Consider the following 27965-nt stretch of genomic DNA (forward strand, 5'->3'; position numbering starts at 1 on the left):
AGAAAGCAGCCATCCAGCAGGCACTGCTTGGGTTTGCAGGCAGGTTCCTGATGGTGGAAAGTTACGCACAGGTCTGGGTAGCATGTTGATGTGATGAAGCAATATCTAGCTCTGCAAGGTGTTCAGCATTGCTTGTTCTAATGTGTTATTTCATTGCTGGGATTCTACAGTTGCATAGATTGTTTGCACATAAGTAGGAATAGAACAAAGAGCCACAGTCTCTCTGAGGACTCTATGGTTTTTGCTGTGCTGCACACCAGAGCCATTTAATGGACCTTGGATCTTCCTGCTCTGAGGCATGCTCTTAGTTACCAGAGCAGAAAGGATTATTAACAATCAGTTATAATTTGGAACAAGTAGAGCATGGGGATTATTCTGGTTTTGTCCCCCTCACCCGAGCTGTAGCATCATCCTTACCTCAGATTGAATCACTGCTTTCCTCCTTTCTACCCATCCTCACCAACAGCCTAAAGGCACCCAGGAAGCTATTTGTTACTAGCACTGGAAGGGTGTTTGTGACCTGTTCCTCCTCAGCTCACACATCTTCCTCAGGTCACATGAATGCTTGGATGTTTCTCACAGCTCTTGCCAGGAGTTGCCAGTCCCCCCCAACTGGTGAGGAGTGGTGCTGCCAGACAGGAGCATGGAGCAATCCCTCTGATGTGGTTCCCTTTGATGAGTACCATACAGACAAACTTGGCTACAAGGCAGAATAGTCCCCAGCTTTGCTTCCAATGACCTCTTCAGACTGTGCCGTAATGTGCAGAGGCAAGGATTCAAAACCAGGGGTAAAGCTCCCTTTGAAGAACAATTTGAAGATAAATGTTCCCACTGGCAAAGACATGAACCACTCAGTAAAGTTCTGCATTACAAGGTTAGTTATGTAGGTATCAACTCCTCTTCGAGTCTTATGAAAACTATATGCCCTGCGTATTATTCTGTCCCATTGATGTGATCTGCTGTGATAAGGGGAGTAAGTCTTTCTTGAGCTGGTTTTAAAGGGTAATGACGAATTTATTTAAAGCTACTACCAAGTCAGACACACGGACCTCATCAGACTCAGCAGCAACAATACTGTCATGGACTGCCAATTTGTCAGCAAGGGCACCAAGCCAAACTCTGTCTCAAATAGCCGCACTGAAGCTGATGAATCTTCACCTGGGCTAGAGTCAGCCCCATCATTCATCCTTTTTTTGCATTCTTTATTTTGTCTGGTTTATGCTCCATGAGGCTCAGAGCAAAACAGCTCAACAAAATCATTCCTTTCCCCCATGTACAAGCAGTCAGGTTCAGCCTACAGCAGAGCAAGCTGGACAAGAAGTGCACCTGTGAATGAGACTTGGTAAGATATAGCATCAGTGGGAATGTGATGAGAAGGACAGTGACACTAGTATAAAAGGCAGAACTGACGCAAGGTGCCAGGGTCTCTCTTCATGCTGCAAGAAAATATACCACTGCATACTCCACTTTTAATTCATACCCGTCTGAATTAGAGCATCAGATCATACTGTTAACTTAAAAGCACCCACACGGTGTGATTCAGATTTAAAGGATCTGTTCCCCGCTTTGAAGCTTCTGCTAATTCAGAGGAAATCTGTAGAAACAGCAACGCTCCATCCGCCTGATATTCATGGTTGTGAGAAAAGGCTCAAACTCTTCCTCTCTGCATTTCTTTTCTCCCTCACTTGCACTTTATATTCTATTTCGAGGTCCTGCTTGAGGCTGTAATTCCTGCAGAGCTCTTGGATTCAAATAGTTGACACACAGCCCTGTTGTTCTCCATCACCATGCCAGGCTGCACACGGCTGCACCGGTTATTACACGTATTTATAGGCAACCTAACTGGGGACAGCTAGGTTATTCAGTCTGGGAGACCCTGCTCTGTTTCTTCTCATGTGCAGCTTTGCCTTACTTCAGGAACACGATGCTGGGAATACAAGAGAAATTAAGCTAAGAAATTGGGACGCAATTCATTAAGAAACACACACGCTTTTGCTCAGTGGAGTGTGCACTAGGCTGGGACTGGGTAACAAAGCACTATTTCTAACCGATGCTTTTCCATCAAGTGGTATTCTTTTTTGGGGGGCTTTGTAGTGGCTTAGGAGCAATCTAAATCACTGTGGTCTTCCCTTGAGACAGGTGGGTTTTTAAATTAATCCCTTCCTCACACTGGCCTACTTTATTTCTGATTGATGCTGTGTGATGTAGGAGCTAAGGCTGGAGTGAACAGAAACATCCACTCTGGCCAGGCAGATCTGCAAAAGACAAAGATGAAAGCTCACACGCTCACTCTCGTGGAGGTGGGGGAAGGATTTTTGTTGTTTGTTTGATAATTTGGCTGTAGTTCCATAGTGTTTTGTGGGAGGCAGGTATCAGTACGTCAGTACAGTCAGTGTCCCCTTTTTCTCTACCTTGTTAAACCTCTGACTCTCACTCGGCAGTCTGACTCAGCGCTGATCCCCCAATGCTTACCGTTCACACTTGGAAGCAGGTTGCAATTGCAATTTCCATCCCATCACTTTGGGTGAATATTTGCTCCTTCTTTCCTAATTGCATTTTTTCTTTCTCTCTCTTGCACGGTCCTCATTCTACCCTCCCCACCTTTTTGTTTCTCACAGCCGTGGGTGTGCAAATTAAGCTGGATTTGCTCCAACGCAAGTTTTGGATGGCCATGCAACAGGTAGGAACATCAGCAATAATGCAGAAAAACAATTTAATGCTCTTTGGTGGCGAGGTCAATGCTATGTTACATCACATACAATGACATTTTGACAAGGGCTTTTGTAAAATTCTTATTAAAAGATTTATGAAGTAGATTAATTTGAAGTCACACATTTCCGTAATCCTTTGATGGCACTAATGCCGTGTGAGCCATGAGTCTGTTCCACAAATGCCATGTTGACAGTGTCAGTATCCCGGCCAGGCATTAGCTCTGCTGCATGTGACACATCTAATTCTGGAAATATGTTTCTGTTCATTCAGCCTTTCAGAAACCTCATGGAAATCTGCAGTTTTGGGCACATGGAAAAAAAATCTACTGCCCTCTCTTATCATCTTGATAATTGTGACAAAATGCTACTAGCTTGCCAAAATAAAAATTATTTGCTCCAGGGATAAGCTTTGAGTGTTGTCCTAATTTTGGACACTTGCTGGACTGAGAGAAGTTGGATAATTAAAACAGCTCTCCAGTCTGAGAGGCAGGAAAAGTGAAACACCTTTTCCTTACCACGCAGGGGCTTTCCCAGCAGGCTTTGCTTTCAGGGCAGAATACTGGGAGGATGAGACTGGCAGGATCAAAAGACCACTCAGCAGAAGCAGCTCTCTGCTGTCAATAGAGCCACCAGATAGAGATGCGGGGAAATTGCCGTCAGACAGGGATGATAGAGAGGATAGGGCAGCAGGAGGCAAGTACACATGGGTAGTGGAAAAGCCCAGAGCTGGCTGCAGTGGCAGGAGCATCCTCACAGGTGGGAGATCGCATAAACCTAACCTGATCTAAAAAGACTTCTGCAAAGCACGTAGCACATCCTGAAGTGTCAGCAGAGAGCTTCATTTTAAAAATCTCCTGAGAGCCATACTCAGGCAGTTCTCACACAAACAAGCCCACATAGACATTAAGTGAAACTGGGCAGGCTTATTAAAGAAGCTGAAAAGAGACCTGCATGCCAAGTGCCTGCATGCTGCAGCCCTGGTGGGTGCTGGTACGAACAAAGCTTGCGTATGGTTTCCCAGGACGTGACCACCGATCGACAGAAGAATGACTAACAGATTTTATTTTCTCTGTCTCTCTCTTCTGCTTCACCACATGCTGTGCTGCTCTGGATGTCCACGCTGTGCCTCCCGTCTCTCAGCCCAATGACAGTGATGTAAGTAGACAAAAGCTGGAGACAGGGAGGCATCCCAGCGTGCCTCACCACAGCTCGACTTCGTAATTTTGCCATTTGTGTGCCAGTGTTTTATAGGCACTGTCCCTTGTCTGTAGTCGCTGGAGATGGTCCAAGCCCTGTCATAGACTGTGTTTGTCTTCACAGTAATTAAGTGTCTGGCAAAGCTGAAAGTGCCTGGGTTGCAGCATTTCAGAGACCTGACCACCAGCAGGAGGGTGCTGTGAGGTAGGCTGGTCTCTGAAGAGGGAGTTGTGCCCATAAGGCAGTGGACATGGTCACTGAGCAACCGGGGAGCACAGGTTTAACTCCGTCCTCTCCTCACGGGCTCCCTGCAAAGTGCCAGCACTCTCAAACTGGGCTCCTCACCGTGCTGCCACTGCTGCTCAGCCAGCTCAGCACTGGGCACTGCTGGAGCTTCTCTGGGTCTGGAAGAGCAGTGGCAGCAAGGCTCATTCCTCACACCACGGAAGAAGTTGCTGTGAGATATGGGTCCTTTTTGCAGGAAACTGCTCTGGTTTACCCAGGTTTCTGTTCTGAGCTCAGAGCTCTGTATTGGCTATCCCCCAAGGCAATAACAGTGGTTCACCATGGCCAGATTTCTCTGCTGACCAAAGGAAAGAACCACCCAGGAACAAAGTACTGGGCCATCACTGTGTGTATGTTCAGGGAGACAAAACAACTCGATGTTGTTTTGTGGTGAGGCAGGGGTGAGATGATGCTTGCAACTGTGGTAAAGGGGTGTTTTTAAACCATTATCCCCAGAGTCTCAAAGAGCCAGTTAGAGTACGTGATATTTCAAAGCCACAGGGCTTGAAACAAATTCAGGCATCTCTGAGCCTCCTGTGAAGTTGAGCAGAGGGACAGAAACCCAAATATGTTCGGGTTTTTCCCTATATAATGCAAGAAGAGAAGCAAATTCTAACTGAAAGTAGTGACCTTGTTGTGGCTTGAAGTGGCAAATTCACCTCTTGTTACTGAGAATCATCCAGAAAAGGGGCTGGGATTTATATATGAGTTTTACAGAAGTAAAGGGCAGCAGGCTGAGAGTAGATAGTCTACGTAACACGTCAGTGTTCTTCCCTGACCCCAGAAAACCTCTGACAGGAAGGGGACCCCGTGTACAGAAATGGCAACACCATGTCAGCTTTCTTCTCTCCACTGCTAGAGAAAATAGCATTAAAATATAACACAAAGAGACAGACACACACAGCCAAGGCAAACTTGGAACAATTATGAAATCAATAATCACCTGAAGGGGTTTGTTACTCACCACTTAACCCCTCATGTCCCCACCCGGCTCAGTGTTGTGAAACACATGTCAAGTCTGGTACACAAAAATCCTAAATGAAACAAATGGATGGTGCCTTGGGCTACACAAGCACCATTCACATCCTATTTTGTCATTAGCTGTCTGGAGAGTAAAGAAACCAACAGCAACAACAAAAAAAATCCCTGCCTGAGAAGAATCCTGATCTAAAATACCATGCCATGTGTTTAGTCCAGATACTAGCAAATGCTGAAATGTATGCTGTTTTCAGACTGGTGCACAATAATCTTTGCTTTCACAGCCATAGTGTTTGATGCTGCCCTCTTCATTAACAAGTCTCTGTTCAAACTGTATAGGTAGTGCCTGAAGTGTGTTGGGAAGGCAGAGCTCCCACCAAAGGGGGCACTGCTCACAGAGGTGGGGAACATGCAGAGCCACATGAGCTGTTGGAGGTGGTACCGGTGCACACTGTAGAACTTATCTTGGTAGAAATGCCGGCTAACTTGCAGAGCCTATGGGATGCTAGAATGGAGACCTTTAGTCTGGCAGTCCCCAGAGGGAGACTGTAAGATGAGATCATACCATGGTTAATTCCCTGCTTTTCCTTTCCAGTGCAGTGCCTTGGATGGTGCCTGTCCGCTAAGCTGTCAAGATGACGTAAGTTGCACGGATTTCTTCTCTGTACCCATTCTGGGTGCAATTGACTGCCTGCTCTGTGGTGATCTCTTTCTCCCCCCCAAAAAATACTGCCTGTCACCTCCTTACGAGATGTTGCATCGCTGGGGCAGGATCTCACGTGGTTGAAACAAACCTACAGTTTAGTTCTTCCCCTCAGCCGCGAGACACCAGCTGAGCCTGGGAAGGGGCATGGGAGCTCCAGACAGTGACTCTAAGGATAGTTTATCTCCTCAAAGTCTCACTGGCATCCCAGGTCTGCCAAACAGAGTGGCTGTTATCATGACACGTATGCTGGAGACCCCTCTTTGCATTTATGCCACTGCTTCAAACTTGGTCTTAGGCATCTCATCTGTCCTAGAGAGTTGGATAAACAGAGAATATTCCTCTGATGTTCATGTAGGATTTCCTCTGTATCCTAGTTTTTCCCAGTGAGACCTAAAGGTTTTCATCTAAACTATGTGCCTCCATTTCCTGCTCTGCGAAATAAAAATAAGACCAGCACTGATGATGATGTTCAGTGGTGAGGAGAGGGTTATTTCACTCCGAAATCTGAAGGTGGAAAGCATTAGATACCGTTTTATTAAGGAGAAGTGTTCTCCAAATAACCTGTCACCTCCTGCAGGATGCCTTGTCTTCTTAAATGTGGCTCAGAGCCTGCAAGGCCTGCACACAGCCCTGACAAGAGACAATCTCTGTGACAGCTAACAAACTAAACACCTCAAAATGGAGGCAGAGAGGGAAAAGTCACTTGTGTAAAACTCGTGGTAGCTGAGCTGTTGGGCTAGACATGGAAATACCGAGGCTGCTGCTGTAAGCACAACCCCACGTGACTCCATCCTGCACACAGTGGTACGTACCAGACAGCCATGGAAAAAAAGGTCTTAAATGTTCCTTCTCTTTCATCTCTACAGATTCTGAATTGCTTCCTCATTGATAATAACGGCTTTATACTTGTTTCCAAAAGACCTGCAGAGGTAAGAGAGCATGAGTGAAGGACAAGAATTGCGCTTTGCTTCTTCCTAAATACTCCACCAGAGCTGGTTAAAACAAGTGAATTTCGATTGTGTGATAAGAGTGGCCATGGTATAATTAAATTCAGCTGTGTGCTGAGCAGGAAGCCTCCCAGCAGAGTGACAGCACATCCTAGGTAAAGGAAGGAGTTTGCAGTGATAAGGAAGGAACTAGTCAAAATATCTGTTTATCAGAAGTGAGGAAATTAGACTCCTTTCCCTTGGCACAGATGCTATTGAAAGATAATCTGAGACAATCCCAGAAGGCAGGTGCGCCCTGACTAGGGAAGGGAAAGGAAAGGAGTGGTGCTTTTCAGTGCCTCTAAAGCCAAAGTAGGCATTCTTCAGGAAAGGAAAGTGAGGGGATGGTAAGAGCAAAATGCCAAAGGCAAAAAGGAGGATGAAGTCATTTAAGCAACTTGGAAACAGAAGCACACCTGAAGAACTAGAAGATTTGCTGGGCTTGCAGAGGTGAAAGGAGTAAGCAAGAAGACTTAGAATAGCAATAAAAATACAAGCAACAAAAGTTGCTTCCTTTCTTCTTACTGCCAGTGCTTCCACGGCCATTTCTGAGGAGCTGAGGAGGTACGGTTTGTGATGCGGTATTTCATGTAGCCTGGGTAAAGTCAATACTACCAGCATTGCACGGTGTATCTATACTTTTCTGCTCCCTGGTAAATTCACCACAGAGCATATTTTCAAAATAATAAAAGGCCATAGATTTGGATGTCAGAAAGTGATGTGTTGGAACGGTCTCATAAAGTACAAAGCAATAATTCAGTAGCAAGAGTGGGCTTATAGCAGAAATGGGAAATGAAGCAGTTTTGCTACTGATAAAAGTGTGGAGTTTCATTAAAATTGCCATAGTACTGGAGTTTAACAAATAGTGTATGTGTATTTCCAAAAGGCAGTAGATCTGACCCCAGAAATTACTTTCTTCAAGATGTGACAAACAAGTTGAAATGGAAATTAAAGTAACAGAACACCCAATGGATATGACTGGGACAAGCAACACAGCTTCTATAAAGGGAGAAAACCTATCTTATCAGCTATAGTTCTTTAAAAGTGTGAGTAAATCAAGAGATAAGGGGGAATGGATGACCAGTTTTCCTAAAAGCCTTGAACAGAGTCCCTTACAAAAGGCTGTTAAACAAGTTATGGTTAAAGGGTGAAGTGGAAGTAAGGGCATTGATCTAAAAGTAAGTGGGACAGAAAAGAAAGAAGAGGAATTTTTAGATGGATATTTAGATGGAAAACATCAGCTATGAAAGTCCCATAGATTCCCATTTGGGCTTGTGTTGGTTAGCATATTCAGAACAGGCTGGCAAAAGAAAAATGTGAGATCATGAATTCTGCAGGCACTACGCAGTAAGTTCAGAGGGGCCAAGATGAGAACTGTTGAGACTCACAGAGCAAAATGAAACAGTGATATAGTGGCACCAGGGAATGATACAGATGTATATCAAGGGGGCATACTGCAAGGAATAATCAACCTGCTTTCTGTTGGGAAAGTGACTGACCTAGCACACTAAATATTCCAGTGAAACTGCCCCTTCAATGACATTAAAGTTGTACTGGATCCTTGCTCTTGTGTATTTGGGGTGGGCTGGTTGTCTTAAGAGACACTGTTTTCTCCTCTTACCTCAATGGCATTTTCAAAGGTACTTTACTGAGTGTGTCCATAGATCAAGGCAACTACACCCTTTAGGTACTGCATCTACTGTTCATCCTCAGCACTGCTTTCCTGGGTTCTGTCTCTGGGTTTTTTTCCTGCATCTTGTGGAAAACAGGTTTTTCGAAAAGCTCATCTCTGAAAGATCTGACTAGCAGAAACATGGCATTACAGTGGATTTGGCTAAATGATAAGCATTATCCACATGCTTCCAAGATCAGGCATCTTGGCAGGCACCAGAGCTGTCATCTCCTCCAGCTATTACCTCCCCTGACCTCTGAAAGTTCACCACTACTTTTCTTCTGATTTCTTTATCTTGTTCTAGTTACTGTTTTTATTTCCCAGGGGCACCATGAATGTCCACACTGTTAAGCCTTGCACAAAATTCAAGACAGCAGCAGCAGCATTATTAAATCAATATCTTGGGTCTCATAGCCTTGCTACCCAAATGTTGCTACATGGGATCACTTGCAACATTCACTTGTAGGCCTTCCCTACCTCATCCCACACTCTTCCTTCAGCACATCCTTTAACATAATGCAAAAAAAGAAATCCGGAACATAGATTTTTGAGGGGGTTTTGCCTTTCTGGAGAATTCAGGTGGTTCACTGCCCTCTCTCCCTGCCTCATATCTGACACCAGAACCAGCAAGCGTGGTTCAGCTGCCTGGGTAAATTTATAAGCCCAGTGGCAGGGAAAAGGCCAGCCTGTCCGCACCAGCCAGGGTGGGATGGAGCTTATCAGAGGCAGAAGGAGAGAGGGTGCACAATCAAGTCATCTGCCCCACTGAGTTGTGTGGGGTGTGGTGGCTCCAGCACAAGCAGGGCCCCACTTGCATCCCTGCTTCCCCAACAAAGGCAGCCAAGGAGCTTTGACATCCAAAACACCTGCTTTCCAGGGCAAAGTGCAAACTATGAATAGTAGAGTGATGTCAAAGTGTCTGTGTATGTCTTACTCCATCTCTCTGCTCAGTCTCTTGGGGCCGCAGTGCTTTATGATGCACTCAGCCTACTGCCTTCCCAGGGCTGCCTGCTGCCCAAACCTCCTTTCTTGGGTGACTACACTGGAAAACAGAGTAGCTTCATGTAGGTGAAGGGTGAGGACACCCTCGTGTAAGCTCTGCCCTGCTCTGCCCTTGGGATAGGGGATCGGGATGGGAGGGTGGTTCTCATAACCTCTACCTGAAGGCAGGAGAAAGCTTAGAGGCAGCCAGAAGCCACCATGGAAGAAAGAGGGACTTGGGATTTTAATGAGTGATGAGTTGGAAGCTCCCTGCAAGATTACTTGGGGAAGAATTGGTAATCTCTTAATTCAAACTAATCCCCACATCCAGACTCATCATGGAGGGAGCAAAGAGTTAATAGCCAGAGCCAGGAGAAGGGAGTGCATGAAGAGGAGGACCAGTTGATCTAGGGCAGGAGAGGAAGGGAAGTGAAAGGCCCAGGCTGTGCTGAAGTGAGGGCTGTTCTGCACTATGTTTCTGCTAATGTTTGCAGCCATGGCCCCATGAGTGCCCCTGAGTTTTTAGCCGCCTTTCACTGCCAGCTGGAGGCATAGCTAGGGATCACAGGTTTGGAGCTCCCTCCGCCTGCTGCATCCAGGGTCCCCTCACTAGCTAAATCTCTTTCTTTAGGATGCTGCCTTCTCACTGAGGCATCTTGTAGGGTATGTCTGCAAGTTCTGCCCAGGTGACTCCAGATACATGGTGCAGGTTGTCAACTAAAAGGCCAAGATCCTACCAGGTCTGGGCAGATCTTGTGGAGAAGCGAGGTTTGGCTTTGTTTGAGCCATGCAGAGTAGAGGCTGCCCACTCACCTAAAGTGTGGCCTATTTGGCAGATCCCGTTCGTCTAAAGCTTTTGTGTGTACCAAAAGTACAAATTGGTCAATAAAAGCCAACAAATCACAGACACATATGTCTGTACATAGTGATGGACCCTGTGACCCATATGAGTGTTCCAGGATGCAACTTCTTTCCTGTGCATAGGCTGCACCTCTGCTTGTGTACTCTCCACTACAGGAGGATGTGATACACTACATGTCACGCAGGATGTCGGAGGCAATGCTTTGTGCTCTGAACCTCTGATATTGCAAGGGCTTGCGGAAACCTGCCCAGAGCTGGGAGTTAGGAGAAACATAGCAGAGGGATGTCTGGAAGATCAGCAGGTAGTCACTGGAGGAAGTAGGTAGTAATGAGAGCTGCTTTGCAAAATGCAGCTTCAGCACAGGACCATTTTGGTTTATGCCAAGTGATGCTTTCCTGTGTTACTATCTGCACAGGGTACCTAAAACAACACCAAGCTCTGAATGTCTGATTCAGTGTTGAAGGCCAGTTTGCCGATGCTTTTCTGAACATGTTCCCTAGGCTTTACTCTCAATTACACTAATAGTTTTTCATACTAGAAGAACAGTGCCCTACCTGGAGAAAGCAGAACAGACATCAGCATCTTGGAACAGGGTGAACCCCATTTGCAATCCTGCAGTGGCCCTCTAGCCTTGACACAACAGCTGCATCTTGCACTGTGTTAAATTCCACAGCTCTGGCTCCTGCTGGGGTTGTAGACTGGTATTAAATGGAAGCAGCTGGCCTCTTCACCCCCCCTAATCAGATTGAAAGAGGGAGGGAGGTGAAAAAAAGTTAGCGCTTGCTCACACATATTTGACTATTTCTGGGATGATTACAGCTTGAATGCTTGAAGGGAAGTTGATATTCTGTATTGATTTATACATCAAAATGCCTTCTAAAGCCTGTTGGAAAGAGGCTCATAACCATGTACCACTACTGTTAGATGATTACTGTATGATCTTAGGTAAATCTGCCTAAGGTTTGGAGTTTTTTAGTGGAAATGCCCCACTCAAATAGATGAAATAATCTGTCATCTACTAATACATGCTAAACAACTGGTAGCCTACCAGTAGAAAAGTAAAATGTCCCCCAAAACTGCATGAATGGCTCCGTAATGTACAGGAGCTATTTACTCTGTCAAGATTCATGAGCCAGGAAAACAGAGAGAGAACAGCTCATATCCGTGTTTTTATTATTTGCAAGTGTTTTATTTACTTGTTTGCAAATGAAACAGTGGACTTGGCAGATTAGAATCATTTTCGCAATAGATTTGTCATGGATTAGTGATCAGGAAAGCCAGAAATGTTGTTTGTTTGAATCAATCTTCAGAGCAGTGTTCCCTGGATTTGGTATTGTATTTTAGGTTATTGATTTCAAAATGTAAATGGGACTAGAGGGCCACAAGCACTGCTTTTAGTCTTGGCATGTAAGCGGGATTTGGGGGTTGTTGCCCCCCAAAACGTGGGTGGAGGATGTGCAACAGCTCTGGCTGTGCCAGCACACCCTATAGGTTAAAGTGATGGTTTGCTGTGTATTGTGTTGTTTGGGTTACTGCCTGCTTAGAACTTGCACAGCAGTGAGTTGTAAAATTGTGTTTTCTACCTAAATAAATATGTATGGTGCACTTAAGCGTGGTGAGTCAGTTTGCCCAGGGCAGCAGCAGAGCAGAGGCTTCCAAAGCCACTGTGGCTGCGGGCTAGCAGAGAGGCTCAAGGGGAAGAGATTCAGGCATTCAGATCCACAGAATGTGGATGCACGAAAACCTACAGGAGATCCCAGTGAATTCATATGCCTGGGTCTCTGCAGCATGAGAGTCTGCCGTTTTCTGACACAAGCTGCAGAGACTTACGTGGGCTAAATCATTTCCAAGACAGTAGGAATGGTGCAGGATGCCCAGCTGGTGATGGGGGAAGTCCTCCCTCAAGATTTCCAGTCAGCTAAAGGGCAAAGCTTGACATTACCTCCTTGCAAAACACTCACTATGTGTACTAGGCCTGCAGACAGATCAGCTAGAGCCATCAAGGATCTGGAAATTTTACTGTTGACAGTTTATTCTGGTTTTTTTCCTTTCTTTTGCTTGCAGACTGGAAAATTTTTTGGTGCAGTGGATGGCTCAGTAATGACCCAGCTGCTAAACATGGGCATGTTCAGGCGGTAAGTGGGGGATCTCCATGCTGTACTTCTCCTTCTTCAGCTGCTGTGTCGGTCAGAGCATATTGGTCCCCATAAGCAGCACCACTGAGCAGGGGAAAATGCACGTGCATGTGATTCCTATTCGACTACAAGAGCTCCTTTAGCTACCTGCCCCCTCCCTGACTTATTTAGCTGTCATCACCACACACCCTGTTTCTCCTTATCCTCTGTGTTTCTAACTGCTGCGAAGCACCAAGAGAAACAGTTACTCCTGATCTCCATTTTGCCAGAAAGCAGCTGCTCCTCAGTCTTTTCCAGGGCAAGATGCTATGGGAAACACTTCTTGGCATTTTGCATAAAGTGCTTCAGTTCCTCCTGCCACTTGGAAAACCTTTGTATGAGCAGTTGTCTGAGAGCCCCCCCAGATGTCGCACTGCAGCTGGCTGAGCACATTTCTCTCTCTCCTAAAAATACCTCTGTTTGTCTCACTCCACTACCCCGGCCCATGACAAAAGAGAGTTCACAGTTTCAGTGCCTTGAAAACAAGAACTAGAGGGACCTGAGGTAGATACAATTATAATTCTGCCCCGCAGCCTGGTTTGCTCACCATCTGAAATTAGGGACATGTTTCCTTCTGTACTGACCCAATTACATTAATCCTGGGTCTGTATTTCTTGCTTTGTGAAATCCAGCACTGACCAAACAGCAAAGACACGTGTAAGCAGGCCACTGCTTCAGTTCTTCCATACAGAAACTTTTACAGGAAAAGTAGTGCACGCTGACATGTGCCTCCTGTAGGCAGTTGCCTTGCTTGCTTTTGACAGCTTGCTGCGTTTTGTGTCGATTGCAGGGTAACCATGTATGATTATCAAGCGATGTGCAAAGTACCTTACCACCACCACAGCGGTGCCCGGCCTCTGCTCAGCGTACGTATCTGTTGGCAAGCAGCCCTCTCTGCACTTGGCTGTGGAGGCTTTCTCCTAGGATGTCTCCACCACCTTAATGTAGCACCGTCCCCAAAAGAACCAAGTAGTTGTTTGCTTTCAAGTGATGGGAATGTCCAAACTCATCTAAAGCAGATTTCTGAGGCAGTGATGGCCACTGACAGTGATTTCTATCGGCTCTCTATTGGCCGACAGGATCTCACTGAAAATTACAATTATCAAGGAAAGAACAGGACCTAGAGTATTCCAAGCTTCTCCTAAAAGCTGAAGAACCAACTTGCAGCTGAAACAAACAGAAATAGTTTTACAGGGCATGGTTTTACTCAGCAGTTCAAAAAGAAGAATTTCACTGTGGGGGAACAGAGCATTTGGGAGAAAGCTGTCAGCCTCTCATGGAAGCATGAGTGGGCTTGGAGCAGCAGAGAGAGGGGGTTAAAGCTGCCAAGGAATGCTGATAGCCCAGGGAACATGCTATCAGAGAGAGTAGTTTTGCCAGTACCCAAAAGCAACCTCTCTTAGTCTGATACAAACTAATAATCTAATCTGACTCTGCCTTCCTAACTTGGCCTCAGTCAGGCAGAACTAAGTAATTACTGAACGCTCAAGCCACTTAAGACTAGTTGAAGCAACTCTAAACAGAGATGCATTTATTGCTGTTCCTGTCTTCTATTGATACTGCAAAATGTAGTGTGCTGGAAGTGCATCCTACAGTGTTATGTGGTCATTTTTTTCCAGTAAAAGAATTTGCAAGAAAATGTTAGCTTTTAATAATGTGTTAGCTTTTTAATAGTATAACCCTTTTGGCAATAGCTGTACTTAAGCTAGATTGACAAAATATTGTAATCACAGTGAAAATAATTCCTCGATCATGTCCTCAAGAATTTTGGTCACTGAAAGAAATGTCATAAAATATGAGCTGCCAAAAATTAGGTCAATTGAGAAGAGAATAAAAGGGTGAGTCTTTGGCCTTTATCTCTCCCTTTCCGCTCCCTCAAAAATGAAGAAATCAAAAAAGACCATTTTTCACGTGCATCATTCAAAGGAAAAATCAGTGAAAATTCTATATATTTTACTATTTGCTGGTTTCTTTTGGTTGAAGATAAGTCAGTTAGCTGTAATGGAACATAATCTTGCATCCTGTGACTGCCGCATGTGTTTTGGGTTTAAGTATACAGGCATGATTATGAGAGGGAGGGATGAAAATTAGATATGGTTACCATGAAGAAAAGAAGCAGCAGAATCCTCTGCAGATTAGTTGTCCCTGGGACAATGCCGGATTTCCAATTTGTAGCTGAAAAGCAGGAAGATGATAGAAGTCATGCCATCTTGAGGAAAAGCTGGATGAAAGCACAGTTAAGCGTAATCAATCAATGGCAGATGATACTAAATCCTGGGCAATGCTATCACTTGTCCCAGAAACACCACTTGCTCTCAGAATACAAAAGCATCCTAAACTGGTGATGTCCCATTTAGCTGTGTTTCTCTTCTGCTCTGAGCTCTCAAGGTCATCCATACTGGAGAGAAATCATCAAGCAATTACATCTTCAAAGTCCTTCATACATTTGTGATAAACTCCCTGACCCTGACAGGGAGGGGGTGAGAAGATATTATTAGTAGCAAGGCAGCTCAGCTGGCTTTTTATGTATTTTGAACATTTTCCAGTGATGCTCAGAACTTGAATTTCCAGCCTGTCTGTCTTCAAGAGCTCTGATCTGTAGAGGGAATTGGTCTGAAATGTGGGGTCCTGCATAACAATTATAACTCTCTGACCAAGTCCTTATGGTATTTCTCTTTTTTTTTTATTCTGTTCTCCAGCCAATTTATGCCTTTCTAGCTGCAGTGAAATGGCTGATAAGTGATTTCCTCATGTGAGTACCAAAAGATTGGGGGTGTTTGGGAGGCTCAGACCAATGGGAGTGAGAGCTGAAGAAGCTGCAATTGGAGACGCTTGCGTAGAGCATTGCTGTCAGCCTTCTCCTGACATTCAGCTCAGTGCCTTGCTCCTGGGAGATAGAAAGCTATTACTATTCCCATTTTGAGAGTCAGAGGCCTGGAGCAGGTCTGGGATTTACCTGAAGTCACTCAGTACAAAGTGGTGGAACCAGAAATAGGACTTGGGTCTCCTGGGGCCCCACGCAGATCCTTGATGCAAAGTCCTCTTGCCTGTCTCCTTTGCCCGCGATGAGCAAATGCACACCTTCACTTTGCAGGAGTCGAAGGCTAAAGGAAGGAAACCATGGAGCTCAGGTCTGAGTGACAGGCAAGGAAGCAGGGAAGGGAGGCCATGAATCAAGGTATGGATTCAGGCTAACCTCAAACTGATGGGAGGGAATCAGAGTTCAAGTTCAAATAAGGATGGAGGATGCAAGTCCCATGGCTTAGTTTGCTCAGTGTGCAAATGTCAAGGTGTGGAAAAGATCCAGCTACTAGGGCTTGAGTGTAATTTAGAATAATTCCATGTGATGTGCAGCTAGCTCTATGTTGCCAGTGTACAGGCTCTATTGATGACATCCATGCCTGCTCCTCAGGCAGGTCTCATGGTGACTGGATCCCCTCCTAACCTTAAAGGCTGCTGAACTCAGTGGGAGGGCGCCCTGCACAGTAGGCGATGCACTTCAAATAAAAGCCTGTTCAGTTATTCCACAGTACAGATCCCATGATACAGTGCTACAGTCTCATCCTGTGGGGAGTAAAGAAAAAAAAAAACAAAAAGAAAACTCAGACTTCCACTGCCAGCAAATTCATAGTAAACATTTTAGAACTGATACTCACCAGGCAACGGGGCCATCTCCCTGACACCTGCATCCTTCCAGGCTGCTGAAAAATCATCCTCTGTTCTTGCTCTTTTGACAGCTTCCTTTTGGAGTTTAACATGAGTAGCTTCTGGCACTCAGACAACTTGGCAGATGGTGAGTACTCAAAAGTCCAGCAGCCCGATAGCACGTGAGTGCTACAGCTGCTGGTGGCAGAAGAAGCTGGATGGGCAAGCCTGGCCTCGTGCAAGGAGCCTGCCATCTGCCCTGCCACCTCTCCTTCTGTGGACACTGGAATCCAGCTTCCAGGTCCCACCACCACTGTCTCCTGCAACTTCCACCCCCATTTCAGGCTTCCACAGCACCAGAGCAGTCAGAGTGAGGTGTGTGCGGCTCGGAGCATGTTGCTTGCTTTCCTCAGGGTAACTGCTATGATGGGGGAAGGCATTTCTTACCAGGGCTTCTCACCTTGATGAGAGTGACCGTCAGCTGCAAAACCTTTGGGTTGGACATACTTCCTTCCCGCCTTTCCTGACGGTAATCCATGGGACAAGAGAGAGCAGGGCTGGAGCAGCAGGCTCTCTGGAGCCCAGCACGTGTCTCAGGAAGCTAGCCAGAAGCCTGTAAGTCTTAACAAGACATTGAGGTCTTCCCATGCCCATTGGACTCTCTCTGGAAGAGAGGAGATGTTGCCACAAGTGCAGCAAGGGGTATGACTGGGCTGAAATACAGGGACCTGCCATGCAGCTGAGTGCTGCCTGCTAAAAACATTCCAGGGGTCTCTTGAGTTCCTACCCCTGCCCCTGCAGGCAAGGGGGACCTTAATGGCCCAGAGACAATCCAGAGAGAAAGGTGGGGAGTGCTCTTCGAGGACATGTAAGTGCCATTACTATGTCCTCACTAATTACTCAGTATTAGTGGTACTTTTAGCGGAGAGAGTGGTACCTTCCCTGATAACCATGGGACTGAGTCTTTTGCACTGAACTCTCCTGGATTAATGGGGAAACAGTCATTTTTAGAAAGCAAAATTTCCTCCTACTCAGAGATCCAGCCCAATGTCTGGATATTGTTTAGGTCCCATTCACTTCCTCCAATAAGGATTGCCAGAGATCCCAGTAGAAGCTGTAGATATCCTCTGTTTGGCCCTGGCTGCTGCTTAACACACATCAGGATAATGCAAGTGTGTCCGTGCAGAAATCCTGGGAAAAAGTCAGATGAGCAAGTGCAGTACTTGTAGTGGTACAGCAGGGACTGCTCTTTCTGGAGGACAGACAGACCTGGTGTTTCTGCAGGGAGATGCTGAGGATACTGCAGGGAGATGCTGAGGATTCTGAAGGGAGATGCTGAGGATGCTGCAGCTAAATGGCTGCAGTTTGATTTAGACTTTGCTTGAGGAGAAGGGACAAAAAGGGAGGGGGTTCTCACTGTTGCCCTGCTCATCACCATTTCTTTTTGTGCTTTCATCATCTCTCTGCTGCATCACCTCCATGACTGCGGTGTCCAAATCCATCTCTTCTCTGCACTGCCATCATGTGAAACTGTCATGTGCCTCCATCTTCATTGTGTGTTTGTGTGTGTTATGCGATTTTTCCAGCCAAGGCAGTCTTCCATCACTGTAAGTAGTACCACTTAACAGCGAAAAGAGGGGGATTTAGCTAGAAATCCCAGGCTAGGAAAGGCTTTTTTCCACCTCTTGGACAGTGGGGAACTTGCAGAAGAGTGTGGCAGGGACAAGGCTGTGCCTGGTTTGAATTCCCTGCTCTGCATAGAAGCAAGCGATGCTGTTGCTTATTTAGCTGGCTCAGCTGCTGATTGAAGGTCTGTCACTGAGAAGTCAGTAAAACAAGGAACACAGTAGCTTCCTCATTGACTGTGGGCACAGACCAAACCATCATTTGTTAGTTACTGTGAGCCTGTAGCCTGTGTACCATGGCATGTCCTTAAAGCACTTTGGTTCCCAGCTGCCTTGTTCTTCTCGGCCGTTACACAAAAACCAAAGACCAACCCTGTGCCTTCTCGCGAGAAAAACTCTATCAGTCTTATAGACTTCAGCTGTCGAGAGGCAACTTAAGTCTTCTTTTCCACACCCCATGACTTAGCTTCTTGTGATGAATCCCAGCCCAGCTCCAGGATAACACAGAATTATTTTCAAGCAGTTCAACTGATAAGTATATGCTCTGGCTCGTTAATCTGTTCCTACACACTAGTTAGCAATCCCTCCAGACAGAGTCCAGACTGTGACCCTGTTTGTATCTCCCTGCTTCCATATCCAACTTGTATTTGCTGATTTGCTCTCTGCCCAGAAAGACGTATATGTGAGGTAGAGATAGACAAGTAATGACAGTTGGAATGTGTCTTACTCTATGAAGAAAAGAAAGAGAAAGAGAGCGTGACTATGGATGAAAAAAATGAGTATCCGTGGAGGAGGGGAGAGTAGCAGGGTGGAGGAATACTATTGCGGTTGGAAGAAATGGTTTGCACATGTTGTTAAGAAGGAGCTGTAGATTTTTGCCAGAAATGTTAACATTTTCTTGACTGCATGCCAAGGCTGGTATATGCAAAATGCATGGAGAAAAGGAGACATTTGTTGGAGAGAAATTGAGTACACATTTATTCAGGGATATGTGCAGGGGAATTAATGGTTGGGGTTCTAGTGTTTGACTGTGCACCTCTGGCTCTGCAGCACTGAGCCTATTTCTGCTTCCCAAGTTCTCTTGCTTCCTGGGAAGGCGAGACTTGCCATTAGAATACGAGCATGATGTATTCAGACTGCAATAATCATGCAAATCTGTTTTTCAGAGGTAGTGAGAAGGCATGTTTGCTTCCACAGTTTTTTCACTGTTCTCAGCATCTCACTCCTCTCTGTGTTTATAACATTGTCTGCTTTTATGGACAACACCACAGGTCTGAAAGCCTTTAATTAAGACAAAAATACTTCCAGCCAAGGCATACAGCCTAGAAAGGACTATTTCTAGAATTCTGTAGCTCACAAAGGTTTCTTTTTGACTGCATAGTAATGTACACAGAGGATATTTTACAAAAGAATTGATGAAATTATGTTCTGTATTTGTAACTAAGTGGCAGGTTTTGTCTCATGTGTCCCCGAGTAAAGCCACTGACTTGGGTGCAGTTATCCTTGATTACTGCTGGTGGGAAAGAGTTCATAATCTGGGCTGTATAGTTCATAACAATGTGCAGTGGCTGCCTTTGCTGCTTAGAAGGATTGGTTGCCAAATGTCTGACAAAGTCTTTCTGGAAGTGCAGATGGTAGCAATGACAGCCTGGAATTAACTCACTCTTTGCTATAAAGTTTGCAACTTGTTATCAGCCTCTCTGACTGCTTAATAATCCCTGACCACCAGACTCTCAGAGCGATGATAGCATTTTGATGTCCAGCATGTGCATGCAGAGGCTCAACCCAAGCATTTTGCTGATGAAGTACAAGCTACTGGGATCCTCTGAACTTCTCAATACTGCTGTAGCTGCCTTGCTTCCAAGCAAATTAAGCGGCAGAAGGCTTAAGCATAATCTGTGTCATAGGTCTTGTCACTGTACAGAAGTTAAGAGGTTTTAAAGTGACTTCTTTTCATTTTGTCTGTGCCAAGAAACTGATTCAAGATGGTCTGTGCAGGGGACTTGTGCCAGTTTAGCACAGTTTAAAAATACAGCTTGGTGCGTGTGGTGAGGCTAAGCCAGAGCAAGTCAAATCACAGATATTTGTGAAAGATTGCAAACACAAACATAACCTCTATTTGTGACTTACTGCCCATGCTGCACTGCAAAATTGCCCTTGAAGGCATCAAACCCAGTGTACTTCACAACACTTGCCTCCAGAAGCATGGGCTGCTCCAGTAAGTGCCACCACATTCCAGTTTGCCCCAGAATTACTGCTTAAGTGTTGCCTTTCTGGTCCTGTGTCCAGAGCTGAGGTACAGCTCTTGCTCATTTGTGTGGGTCAGGCCAGCAAACAGTGCTGGTAAGCACTGGTGGAGGGTGGGGGTTTATCCTGGGTGTGGGTTTTACTGTCTCTTTAGTTGCCCTTGAGGCCCAGTTCTCCAAGCCCACATTCAGCACAATGGCCCTGATTCAGTGCTGGCTGAGGCTTGGAGAGCCTCAAATCTCCTTCCATCCCATATTTTACAAGCTGGTGGTCTGATCAGCCCTCTGCCCCATTTTTTGTATGGTTTTAACTCTATCCACTTTGATGACACTACCTCAGTAGGCTGGAGCTAGTGGAGAATGTCATTCTTTGCCGGGAATGGGGGAAAAATGAGGACCTGGATGAAATCTCTGCTATGTCAGGACCCTTTGCCACTCCTGACATGAGCAACATGCTAAATTCTTGCGAGCAGCTATACAGCTGTGACAGCTCCAGTCTCTCAGTGCTGTGAATCCAGGGGTAACACAATGGGACTTTGATGGTTCGTGGATGAGGGACCAATGTGGTCTTGGCACAAGCATATCCCTACGAAGGTCTGACCCTGGCCCAGGCTATGGTAGTCTGGCCACCTATTTCAGAGTCTGGGGCTGATTTCCCAGCTGCTAGTACAGTGAATCAAGGCTGAAGGAAAGAGTTCCCACTCTGGTTCCTCACACTCCTTTAGTCCATCAGGCACTTCACTGGCCAGAATATGCTTACCAGCCCTGGAGCTGGTTTAAGCCAGAAAGCGTTTGACGCTTCTGTCTTTACAATGAATGGATATATTCTGCGTGTTTCATCAGAAATGTCTAAGCCTTTGAAATCTACCTCAGTAACAGGGTCTTGTACTGCTTATTCTGAATGCCCTCAGGACTGTTCATCCCTGTGACAGGTACTATTCAAAGGCATTCTGCATTAGCAAAAATGGGAGGGGGTTTTCAGTGCTTTTCTAGTGCGGAGCTTGCACAGATGGATGGCAAATACTAACAGAACACAGGCAGGCAGCTCCTGGCTCATGGCAGAGTCACTACCAGACCCCAAAAAGGTGAGTTTAATTGACTAATTTAGTGTGAATCCAAGACGAATACAGACCAAGGCATCATGCTGAAATCAAGACCTGTATGCTTTTGGATCTATGCAAGATGAACCTAACCATGATACTGAAAGGTGGGTCCCACCCTCTGGGAGGATTTAAGTAGGAGGCTGCCCTACAAGTTACATTTTTTGAGAGTTCAGAAGAAAAGCACAGGGCACAGCTATGGGGGACTCTGGACTGCTGGCACGTTGTTTGAGTACTCCTCATATTCACCTAGGGAAGGCATTAAAGGAGAGAGGTTGGGCTGTAGCTCCCGGCTCTTAAGTGGATGTTTTGTGTCACTGAATCACCATGGTGAAAAACCAGAGAAAATCATCTAGCTTTTCACTTTCTCACATAATCCACATTGTTTAGAGGGCAAGTTCCATGGGGTGGTGTTTACCCCTTTCTTGTGTGCCCCAGCAGTGTCAGGGGAGAGGATACCACAGATCTCAGTGAAGATTTTACAGGGATGCATCAGGATCACAGATGCCCTCTTGGTGCCTTCTTACAATACATTTACTGATTAAAGCCTGTGTTGCTGCATTTTTCTATAAATCACCAATGCCACTGCTGCAAGAGATAAGCTGTTCTCCTCCTCATCAGAAGGACTCTTTTCTCTGCCTATCCCCCCAGCAGTGCTGCCTGCAGCCACTGTGTGGGTGGAAGGCTGCAGAGCAAGTCTTTTGTGCTCAGACCCAAAGCTGATGAAGAAACCATTTCTCATATTTGTTGTTGGCTCAGCCACAACCACCTCTCCCCTCACAATAAAGCTTTGTATTTCCATTGGGAATGTTCCTCTGTGTCTTACAGAGGTAAGAGGTGGCTTGGCTATATCTGGCCACAGAAAATTGCCGGAAGAGCCCAAGTCAGTTTCAGGCAAGGATGAACTCCCAGAAAGCATGCCCTTGGTTCTTGAGGGAGGCTCAGTAAAGCGATTCAGCTCTCTCTCATCCCCGAATTAATGTGAGAGTCCCACAGAGTCCCATCCTCTGCTGTGGATGGCTTCCTCCAGGATCCAGCACCACACATTAGCCAGGTCTCTGCTGGTCCTTGAGAGCTGTCATCTGCTTCCCTGCGATCTCAGGCCGGATCCGTTTGCTGGCGGTGTTTTCTTTTAAATGTGACACATATTCAGTTTCTCAAATTGCCTACTGTGGGCTTACTCTGAAAAGTTAGTGGTCTCAGGAAGGATCAGCAGCTGATGGAGAACCCCACCAAAGGGTCCCTGCAGAGGCAGATCCCTCAGCACAGGCACTGAGGACCAGCCCAGTCGCAGCTCTGAGTGTTTAAATAAGTGTGTGAACCAGGGCTGAGGAGTGGGACTTTTATAAACACTGCTGATTCAGTAGACCTCCTCTCCTTTGAACACTGGGGTACGAGAGCCCAGATGCCCCCGTGCAGGTGGCCTCAGGAGTCCCTGGGTTGCTGTGGCTGCCGGGGTTCATGGCTGGGGCTTCAGCAGGGAAGGGTTCGGGCTTGCTTCAGGGAGGCGAGTGGGAATGTTTGGCACATTTCTCACATAGTCCGGTTTTCCCACACCACCTAGTGGGAGCAGGGATCACTGCCTGGCTGATTTCTGCAGCATCTCATTCTCCTTCCCTGATAGGTACTTACACTGTCCAAGGGGCAATGCAGGGCTGCTCCTCCAGCCTACATCACTAGACTTAAATGCTTCCATCCCAGTGTAGACTGTTCCTATACGATCCTCTGCCCTTCATTTGTGTGTGTATCCAGAGAAGAGCAACGAAGCTGATGAAAAGTTTGGAACCCAAGTCTTACAAGGAGCGGCTCAGGGAACTGTGGGTGTTTAGTCTGGAGAAGAGGAGGGTGAGGGGGGACATTTCCACTCTCTACAGCTACCTGAAAGGAGGTTGTAGAGAGGTGGATGTTGGTCTCTTCTCCCAAGTAACAAGTGATAAGACGAGAGGAAATGGCCTCACATTGCAACAAGGGAGGTTTAGATTGGACATCAGGAAAAATGTCTTCACAGAAAGGGCTGTCAGGCACTGGCAGAGGCTGCCCATGGAAATGGTGGAGTCACCATCCCTGGAGGTATTTAAAAGACAAGTAGATGTTGTGCTTAGGGGCATGGTTAAGTGATGGACTTGACAGTATTAGTTTCAGGGTTGGGTTCAATGATCCTGAAGGTCTTTTCCAATCTAAATGATTCTATGGTTCTGTGATTCTATTATTCATTTCTCACCTCATCTCCTTACCGTTGCAGCTCATAGGCACAAAAAGCATGACACTTTGCAGCCCTGCGACACCGAGTACCCTGTCTTCGTGTATGAGCCAGCCATCAAGGAGACCAACGGGCTGATTGAGTGTGGAGACTGCCAAAAGTAAGAAATGCAGCTTCCCTTTCATTTAGGGGCTTGCGCACCTATTCTTAGCTCATGACAGCACATGAGCATTGTTGCAGAGCCCATCAATGACAGCTGAAATCTGAGAAGTCACCTGCTGCTCTGCCCATCCTATGGTCAATGTCACATTTGCAGCTCTGGCCACAGAGCTAAGCAGCCACGCTGGACAATAAGGAGCTGCAAATAACCAAGTTACCACTTAGCAAGAAAAAAAGAAAAAAATATAACCATCTCTTGATAAGCAGAGGTGGCTGTAGAATGGGGGGAAATGCATTTAAATATATATATCTTTCCATTCCACTGATTTCAGAAAGGAACTTATTCTGTTTTTTGACATTTCTGGAAAAGGTTTTCCCCTTTGAAAATTTTCCTTTTTGCAATGCTTTCAGCTTTCCCTTTCCTCTTTTTTTTCATTTTCCTTCTTTTCTGTTTTTCTACAGAGAAAAAAAAAGCTGAAAACACAGGTCCACTTTTTTTTATTTTCCATTTTCATGAAAGAATGAACAGTGCAAAACAACAGAAAACTCATAGTGAAAAGAGTCTGTTTTCCATGGCTCTGTATCACATGCAGAAAGATTAATTTCTGCTGGTCCAGCTTTTCTTAACATGAGGCATCCAAACAGATCTGACAGGAATCTCTCTTTAAAAATACCAGTCTTGCTTAGTTTGACTTTAGGATCAGTTGGACCCACTGCAGGAAAGACTTAAAGGTTATGAAAACAGCCTGCACTAGTCAGCATGACTTTAGGAAAACGAGGCTTTGCCAAATGTTTTAGAAGAAGAGATTGAAGATTTGGTGACAAAAAGGTATTGTGTAGGTGCATAAGCTTTGGATAGATCCTGTGGCCAGCGGGTCGAGGGAGGTAATTCTGCCCCTCTATTCCTCTCTTGTGAGACCTCATCTGGAGTATTGTGTCCAGTTCTGAAATCCTCAGCGTAAGAAGGATATGGAGCTGTTGGAATGGGTCCAGAGGAGGCTACAAAGATGATCAGAGGGCTGGAGCACCTCCTGTACGTGGACAGGCTGAGAGAGTTGAGGTTGTTCAGCCTGAAGAAGAGAAGCTGGGGAGGAACTGTTCACAAAGACTTGTAGTGATAGGACGAGGGGCAATGGGTATAAACTGGAGAAGGGCAGATTTAGGCTAGACATAAGGAAGAATTTCTTCACCAGGAGAGTGGTGAGGCACTGGCACATGTTGCCCAGGGAAGCTGTGGCTGCCCCATCCCTGGAGGTGTTCAAGGCCAGGTTGGATGGGGCCTTGGGCAGCCTGATCTAGTGGGATGTCCCTGCCCATGGCAGGGGTGTTGGAACTGGATGATCTTTAAGGTCCCTCCAACACAAACTATTCTGTGATTCTATGATTCTATGATTCTATGATTCTATGATTCTATGATCCAGAGCACCTGAGTGCCCAAACTGCCTCGTTCATGTGATAAGTTGTTGCTGCAAAGATCTCCATCACGGGTCTGACAGTGCCTTCTCCTCCTTGCTGCAGTGCCTTCTCCTCACTGGGGCCCAGCACCCATCTGCCCTCCCTCGGAAAGCTGGCAGACATTTCCACCCCAGTTATTTTGTACTGTGGTGGTTACAGCCACCTGCTGAGTGGTGGAAGCTGGGGAGGCACTGAATAATCTCAGGGTGATGATTTTTTTTTTTTTCTTTATATCAGAAATAGCGAGGCCAGCAGGTGTAGGGAAGTGATCACCCTCCCTGTACTCAGCAGTGGTGAGGCTGCACCTTGGATGCTGTGCGCGGTTTTGGGCCCCTCACTACAGGAAAGACATTGAGCTGCTGGAGCGTGTCCAGAGAAGGGCAACAAAACTGGTGAAGGGTCTGGAATACAAGCGTTACGGGGACTGGCTGAGGGAACTGAGGTTGTTTAGTCTGGAGAAGGCTGAGGGGAGACCATATTGTTCTCTACAACTACCTGTAATGAGGTTGCATGTTGGGCTCTTCTCCCAAGTAACAAGCAATAGGATGAGAAGAAACAGCCTCAAATTGCACCAGGGGAGATTTAGTCTGGACATCAGATAAAATTCCTTCACTGAAAGGGTTGTCAAGCATTGGATCAGGCTGCCCAGGAAAGTGCTTGTCACCATCCCTGGAAGTATTTAAAAGGTGTGTTGATGTAGTGCTTAGGGACATGGTTTAGAGGTGGACTTGGCATTGTTAAGTTTACGGCTGGACTTTATGATCTTAAAGGTCTTTTCCAATGTAATTGATTCTATGATTCTATTCTATGATAAACCCCGTGTCTCCCACTGTCTGTCCTGCTTGATTCACTGACTTACGGTACAGGAGATTGAAGCAGCATCTCACCAGCACCATCAGTCCTGCTCAGCTCCTTCATAGCTACAGGCATAGTTGCACCATCTACATACTGGGCACATCACATCTGCATCATTTATGTTTAGGAGAGATACATGCCCTGTTGCAGGCTTTGTGGAGCATTAGCCATTGGCGCACTAGGGCACCCAGGCTTTCCCCATCATGACTCACAAGCCCAGATGTTTCTCAGTGGCCCAAGAAAAGGCTGGATGCTCCATCCTGGGCAAAATGATGACTTGCAGATTGGTGCATGGAGCACTTCTATCCTGGTTAATGACTGTGTGTATGGGTTAATACCTGTTTGTCAAAGCACCTAAAGCAGTCATCAGCCAGGAATAATAATTAAATGGTCCCATGCTGCAGCATGTGATATTTAATACGTCTAAAAGTGAATGCAAAAATCCCTGGGGGCTAGAACGCACCAAAATTAGATGATGAATAACCAGGGAGAAAGGGCAGTTCTCCAGTGCAGTAAGATTGGTCAGTGCTGTGGTCATAGAATCATAGAATACTTTGGGTTAGAAGGGACCTTAAAGATCATCTAGTTTCAACCCCCCTGCCATGGGCACCAGATCAGGCTGCCCAAAGCCCCATCCAACCCAGCCTTGAACACTTCCAGGGATGGAGCACCCAATCGTATCCTCACAAACCTGTATTTCTGATCTAGAAGCCCTTTCCCTTGGCTGGGAGGGGGTTAGCAGGACTGGGAGTGCACAGAGCCAGGTAATAGCTGCAGCATTGCAGCCTTGCCACCAGCATAGGCACACTGAGCCCACTGTCCCTGGCCTTCCCTGTGCCCAGCAGCCCCAGACCAGCCTGCAGCCTCCTTGCCAGGGCTGTACATAAAGGATGACAGCGTGGGCAGCTCAGCCTTGCTTCAGCTGGCTGCAGCCTCTGCACTGCCAGAAGGCAGGCAAGTCCTGCAAGGCGTAAGGCGGATGGTTGGCACGGGCTGGTGCGATGCCAAGACGTACAGTGTTTTGCGGTAACACCGCTGTCTATATGCTTGGACAGGCACCCCCTGCCCCCTCATGCTCACCAAGGCGTGCAGCAGACGTACATGTGCCAGTGTGCAAACCCACAGTCACAGGTGCACACAGACTCGTAAGGACAGAGGCATGCCTGAGCTGCCCACACACATGCACACAAGCCTACAAGCAGCCAAAACACATGCCTGCCCTCATCCTGCTCTGCCCACACAAGCTCTTTGCTGCCTGCACAATTGGGCAGTGATGCTGTCCTAGCCCTCATGTGCGTGTCATCGGGCAAAATATAATATCTAGACACATTCTCCCTGGCATGTGCCTGTGCTCGTCACTGGACCTTTCTGTAGTCTGCTTGAATGCTCTAAATGAAGCCAGGCCTTCTCAGGTGTCATCTACTGTGACATGGTGCCCCATTTTGATGCTGATCCATGTGTTTGGGAGGGCTTGTGTTCGTTTTTGTTTGTTGGATGGAGGTTTCTTTGTTAGTTGGTTGAGTTTTGCATTTGATTTTGGCTTTTTTTTGCCTAGTATTTGTAAATCCGAGCCAATTTGGAGCTTCCTGAGACCAAAAAGGTGTGACAGGACCAGGTGATGCTAGGGCAGCCACTCTGAAATTGCAGCAGGAGGGATGTGTTTTCTCCCATATGCTCTTTTTTTTGTAGGATGTTTGTGGCACAACAGATTGCCAGCAGTAACCTCCTGGTCCTTGTCATAGATGCCACCTGTGACTGCAGCATCTTCCCACCTGTTCTGCTGGATGTAAAAGAGGTCAAATATATCCTTCCACGTGCAGCAGGGATGTACATGTCCACAGGCCATTTTGTCTCCATGTTTGCTTGGGTGGAAAACTTGTTCCAACAGTTGTCATGGGGTGGAGGGCATGGCCTGACCTGTGAGACAGCCAGGAAAAGAGACACAGAGTGGGTAGGGTTGTGCTGTGGTGAAGAGGGGGTGACAGTTCTGCCCTCCAGTCCCTGAAGAAGAAGCCGGTCACCTCCACCCAAGGCTATCAGATGCACTGTATGAACATGAGGGTGGGACAGGCCAAGAGAGAGGGTCAGCAGTGCTTCTAGGTGTTTCTGTAACCCACCCCTGGTGGAT

At 46.4% G+C, this 27965-nt stretch overlaps 1 protein-coding gene and 1 pseudogene across 2 annotated transcripts in view; one reads left to right on the top strand and one right to left on the bottom strand.

The window, feature by feature from the left end:
- Positions 1–27965, top strand: part of CACNA2D4 (calcium voltage-gated channel auxiliary subunit alpha2delta 4) — a 133039-nt gene that overhangs the window by 102758 nt on the left and 2316 nt on the right. Inside the window, exons 27-37 of one of the 2 annotated variants that reach the window (XM_054067780.1) lie at positions 2619–2680; positions 3852–3866; positions 5767–5811; positions 6744–6806; positions 12443–12513; positions 13343–13418; positions 15252–15304; positions 16290–16345; positions 17784–17804; positions 23411–23528; positions 27527–27639. In XM_054067780.1, coding sequence (XP_053923755.1) covers positions 2619–2680; positions 3852–3866; positions 5767–5811; positions 6744–6806; positions 12443–12513; positions 13343–13418; positions 15252–15304; positions 16290–16345; positions 17784–17804; positions 23411–23528; positions 27527–27639 — 693 coding nt within the window. Of the gene's footprint in view, positions 1–2618; positions 2681–3851; positions 3867–5766; positions 5812–6743; positions 6807–12442; positions 12514–13342; positions 13419–15251; positions 16269–16289; positions 16346–17783; positions 17805–23410; positions 23529–27526; positions 27640–27965 lie in introns of those variants that run through there. The other variant, XM_054067771.1, reaches the window with a different exon arrangement.
- LOC128852273 (uncharacterized) lies at positions 17811–21654 on the bottom strand (annotated as a pseudogene).

This window comes from Cuculus canorus, chromosome 1 (assembly GCF_017976375.1).
Source record: "Cuculus canorus isolate bCucCan1 chromosome 1, bCucCan1.pri, whole genome shotgun sequence".
Classification (NCBI taxonomy): Eukaryota; Metazoa; Chordata; class Aves; order Cuculiformes; family Cuculidae; genus Cuculus; species Cuculus canorus.